The sequence below is a fragment of the Canis lupus genome, chromosome X (genome assembly GCF_048164855.1).
Source record: "Canis lupus baileyi chromosome X, mCanLup2.hap1, whole genome shotgun sequence".
NCBI classification, from domain to species: domain Eukaryota; kingdom Metazoa; phylum Chordata; class Mammalia; order Carnivora; family Canidae; genus Canis; species Canis lupus.
In genome coordinates, this window is record NC_132876.1 from 24,601,524 (window position 1) to 24,607,080 (window position 5,557).

General features: G+C 38.1%; 1 protein-coding gene across 1 annotated transcript; it reads left to right on the forward strand.

The window, feature by feature from the left end:
* Positions 1-316: 316 nt before the first annotated feature.
* Positions 317-1,766, forward strand: ACTRT1 (actin related protein T1). Its single transcript, XM_072817691.1, has one exon. It carries the CDS (start codon positions 523-525, stop codon positions 1,654-1,656), a length of 1,134 nt encoding a protein of 377 aa, XP_072673792.1. The 5' UTR covers positions 317-522; the 3' UTR covers positions 1,657-1,766.
* The last annotated feature ends 3,791 nt before the right edge of the window (positions 1,767-5,557 follow it).

Here is a 5,557-nt window from a genome sequence, read left to right on the forward strand (position 1 = left end):
AAGATTTTATTTATTTTTTCATGAAAGACACAAAGAGGGACAGAGACATAGGCCAAGGGAGAAGCAGGCTCCCTGTGGGGAGCCCAATACAAGACTCCATCCCAAGACCCCAGGACCATGACCTGAGCCAAAGGCAGACACTCAACTGCTGAGCCATCCAGCTGCACCTACCTTCCTCTTTTTTCATGTTTCTACAAGCTAGGAGTATTGGTGGCTCAGAGACCCCACCCCTTAAAATCCCTTTGTTGCTCTCTGAGGATAATTGTTGCCTTGGCTAGATTATTACATAGGAGGCAATCATCACTGAAATTGCCATAGCAGTCCCTGGGATGCCTGAAAGGGGACAAGATTCATGGGTTGAAGATGGGGTATTCTGGGGGAATGGGGACAGCCTGCTAGCTCCTCCTGAGTGTTAACCTGAGAACTTTGGAATCCTGTGGTTTTAAATCTTCCAGAGGTGCCTGTTGTCATACAAAGTGGCAAAGTGTTTTTTTTTTAAGTTCAGAAGAGCATGCTTCAGACATGTTTAATCCACATGTATTAGATATTCCAGCTGTAATTTTTGACAATGGATCAGGACTCTGCAAAGCAGGCCTGTCTGGAGAGATTGGACCCCGTCGCATCATCAGTTCTGTTGTGGGGTATCCTAAATTCAACATGCCATCATCAGAAGCCACTAAGAAAAAGTACCTTGTGGGAGAAAAAGCCCTATACAAATATGAGGCCTTGCATTTGCACTACCCCATTGAGCGTGGACTGGTAACAAGATGGGATGAAATGGAGAAACTTTGGAAGTATCTTTTTGAGTGGGAACTAGGAGTAAATCCTTGTCAACGACCTGTTCTCATGACTGAGCCCTCCTTGAACCCAAGGGAGACTAGAGAGAAGATGGCCGAAGTAATGTTTGAGACCTTCAATGTGCCTGCTTTCTACCTGTCCAATCATGCAGTGGTAGCACTATATGCCTCTGCCTCTGTCACAGGATTAGTGGTGGACAGTGGGGATGGGGTCACTTGCACGGTCCCTATCTTTGAGGGTTATTCCCTGCCTCATGCTGTCACCAAGCTCTATGTGGCAGGAAGGGACATCACAGAGCACCTCACTCGCCTCCTCCTTTCCAGTGGAAGTACTTTCCCTTGCATACTCAATAAGGCCTTAGTTGGTGACATCAAAGAGAAGCTGTGTTATGTGGCCTTGGAGCCAGAGAAAGAGCTATGCAAGAGGCCAGAAGAGGTTCTGAGAGAATACAGACTGCCAGACGGGAATGTTATCTACATTGGAGACCAGCTGCACCAAGTGCCTGAAATTCTTTTTGCACCCGATCAGCTGGGTATTCACAACCCAGGACTCTCCAAAATGGTGTCCAGCAGCATTATGAAGTGTGACACTGACATCCAAAATAATCTTTTTGCGGAAATTGTGCTGTCTGGGGGCACCACTCTTTTCCCTGGGCTTGAGGAAAGACTTATGAAAGAATTGGAACAGCTGGCTTCCAGAGGAACTCCCATCAAGATTACAGCTTCTCCTGATAGATGTTTTTCTGCATGGATAGGTGCATCCATTGTGACCTCTCTGAGCAGTTTCAAGCAGATGTGGATCACTTCTGCAGATTTCATGGAGTTTGGGACATATGTTGTTCAGAGAAGATGCTTTTAAGGAATCCAGAACACAAGGGACTGCTTGAAGTGTAAGATCACAGGAGCACTTGTGGAAGGTGACATCTTTCCTTGGGCTTTAGCATGGTGTTTGATAAAATTGATATGACATTTTGGTTTCAGTTCATTTTTGAAAACAGCAGAGTAATTTCTTATCCAGATAATGAATCATTTTAAGTAGTTTTATTACACCCTTTCTGGCTCATGGACATTGTTAGTTGTTTTCTCCAGAGAAATCCTTTATTTGTTAATGTTGTGTCTACATGGCAGGGTTTATAGTTAAAGCAGGTGCTTGAGCCTCATGCCCAGAAGCCTGACTTGGTAGGATCCCTGGGGACTTCATTTTAATCAAGTATCTTGGATATTTTTGGCAGATCTCGTGCTATGGAAAGACAGAAATCACCAGAGAAAGTGTGGGAGGTGGAGGGGAAATTACCTAAAAGAAATGCGACCCTGCTGTTAGGGATTAACAGACCCTTTCACTCAATTGATCCTTTATTAGCAAAATAAGGTTCTCTGCTGTTATCAGGGATTAGGCAACTAAATAGGATGGAGCTGTTTTCCTTGGCAAAGTGGCTAAATGTGAATAGAAGTCACTATTTGATTAAGGCTCTCTAAGTTCAAGGCTCCTATTCCCAGTGGGAGTATTAAGAATCAACACCTCTGCTTTTTGTTTTTTATTTCAATTATGTTTATGGCCTCATTTAGTTAGTGGTAAAATACTGGAAATATTTCATGGTAATCAATAAATAAATTACTAAATAAATTATGCCTATATGAATTTTTTCTCATTAGTGTTATTTTTACAAAATATGGAGACAAATGGAAAATTCAGAGAAGTATTTGTAATTCAAACTATTTGGTAAACAAAACAGTGACACTTTCCCATATATATGTCTATGCACATTTGTATGTACATATGTAAATGTATATTTTAATGTAATTATAAATACTTGGAGAAAAGTACAGAAGGGTACATACAATCAAGTTCACATAGATTGGTGGAACAGAAGAAAATGAGAGGTAATACAGGCAAAAAGAACAGGATGGGAACCAAATCACAAAGAGGTATTCCCAAAATTTCAGCCTGAGTGGAATAAAGCCATTAAACTAAAAAGAAATGTCTATTTTGCACATGTCTCCTCAACTGCATTTTCAGAATGTCACATTGCTGGCTTGATATAGCTATGAAAATTATTGAATGATATAAATCACTATAAATTAGGTATTTTATTTTTTAGATATATTTGAGAGTCCTGGCTTAATAACACACTTCTGTTTATAGATAACTTAGCAAAACACAATGGAACCAGAAGATAGTGGAATGCCACCTTAAAAGAGCTAGAGAAGCATTACTCTCAATCTAAAATTACATACCCAGGAAAATCATTCCAAGAAAGATGGTAAAAAAAAAAAAAAAAAGATTTTTTTTGACAATAATGAAAGTGTCTACTGCCAATAGAGCATCCACTAAAGGAAATTTTACATTATTAATTGAGGATATATAGAAATAATCCCAGAATAAGATGCATATGGTATAAAAAATAATGAACATTTTAAAATGATGTAAATAGAGGTAAATTTAAAATACTGACCGCATTAATTTGTAGTATTAACATAATACAAAGGATGAAAATTCTATAATACTAAAGGACTAAGCCATGGAAATTGATTTGGGTTAAGAATCTTTTAATATCCTTGCATTTGTCACAGAAATATTAATTAAATTTAGACTGAATATTGAAACTGAGTGAAGTCTGTAAAAAACTAAAAATAAGAAAAAATAAATAACCATTGCAATTGGAAATACTAAAAGATATTTCTTCAAAAAAGTATCAAAAATAAAAAATTAATGAAAATTATAAGCTAATTAAAAATGAATGAGAAGAGAGGCACCTAGGTGGCTCAGTTGGTTGTGTCCAACTCGATTTCAGTTCAAGTCGTGATCTCAGGGTTGTGAGATTTAGCCCCACAATAGGCTCTGCACTGGCCATGGAGCCTGCTTCAGATTCTCTGTCTCCCTCTTCTTCTGCCCTTCTCCCAGTCCATCTCAAAAAAAAAAATAATAATAATAATAATAAAAGAAAAGAAAAAAAGAAAAAAAAGAGAAGAATGAGAAGAAATTATTAGATATTAAGGGGTGGAATGCAGCTACTGCTGAAATTAATAAGAAATGTATAGTCTTGGGATGGCTGGTGGCTCAGCCATTGACCATCTGCCTTTGGCCCAGGGTGTGATCTGGGAGACCCAGGATCAAGTCCCACATCAGGCTCCCTGTATGGAGCCTGCTTCTCCCTCTGCATATGTCTCGGCCTCTCTCTTTATGTCTCTCATAAATAAATAATTTTTTTAAAAAAAGAAATCTATAGTCTTAAATGTTTATGTAAGTAAAATTAATGGGTGAATATCAAAGAGCTAATGTCTAATTTATGAAAAAATAAACAGAATGAACCCTCAAAATAGGAGGAAGGAATTCAAAAAATAGGAAATCAGAAATTAATGCTATCTGCAACAACATGTATGAACCTAGAAGGTATCATGCTAAATGAAATAAGTCAGAGAAAGACAAATACAACATGATTTCAATCATATGTGGAATTTAAGAAAACAAATAAACAAAGGAAAAAAGAACAAAAAACACTCTTAAATACAGAGAACAAACTAGTGATTGCCAGAGGGGAGGTGGGTGAGGGAATATGTAAAATAAATAAAGGGGATAGACTCTCTTCTTGATAAACACTGAGAAATGTATAGAATTGTTGAATCATTATATTGTACACCTGAAACTGATATAACACTGTGTGATAATTATACTTTTTTTCCCCCGGTGGAACAGTCAGAACACACATAGCGTTTATTAATTAAATATTAAAGTCATAGCTTATGCTATCCCAAAACTATTACAATAATAACATCAATATTCACAGATCACGGTCACCATAAAAATAATAATAATAAATAGCAATATTGTGCGAATTATCAACATGTGATGCAGAGACATAAAGTGAGCAAATTCTGTTGGAAAAATGGTGCCTCTAGATTGGCTGTACATGGAATTGTGACACACTTTCAATTTGTAAAAAAAAAATGTAATATATGCAAAGGAAAATAAAGTGAAGTGCAATAAAACAAGGTATTCCTGCACATAAAGTTATACTTCTGGATGTGAAACACACTATCTATTCTCTGGTCAGATCGCTTTATATCCCATTATTGATTGAGTGTGCTCTTGTTCAAATTACTCATTATTTTTTTAATTTTTTCTTTTTTTAGTAATAAATTTATTTTTTATTGGTGTTCAATTTGCCAACATACAGAATAACACCCAGTGCTCATCCCGTCAAGTGCCCCCCTCAGTGCCTGTCACCTATCCACCCCCACCCCCCGCCCTCCTCCCCTTCCACCACCCCTAGTTCGTTTCCCAGAGTTAGGAGTCTGTATGTTCTGTCTCCCTTTCTGATATTTCCCACACATTTCTCCTCCCTTCCCTTCTATTCCCTTTCACTATTATTTATATTCCCCAAATGAATGACAACATATAATGTTTGTCCTTCTCCGATTGCCGTATTTCACTCAGCATAATACCCTTCAGTTCCATCCACGTTGAAGCAAATGGTGGGTATTTGTCATTTCTAATGGCTGAGTAATATTCCATTGTATACATAAGCCACATCTTCTTTATCCATTCATCTTTCGATGGACACCGAGGCTCCTTCCACAGTTGGGCTATTGTGGACATTGCTGCTAGAAACATCGGGGTGCAGGTGTCCCGGCGTTTCACTGAATCTGCATCTTTGGGGTAAATCCCCAGCAGTGCAATTGCTGAGTCATAGGGCAGGTCTATTTTTAACTCTTTGAGGAACCTCCACATAGTTTTCCAGAGTGACTGCACCAGTTCACAT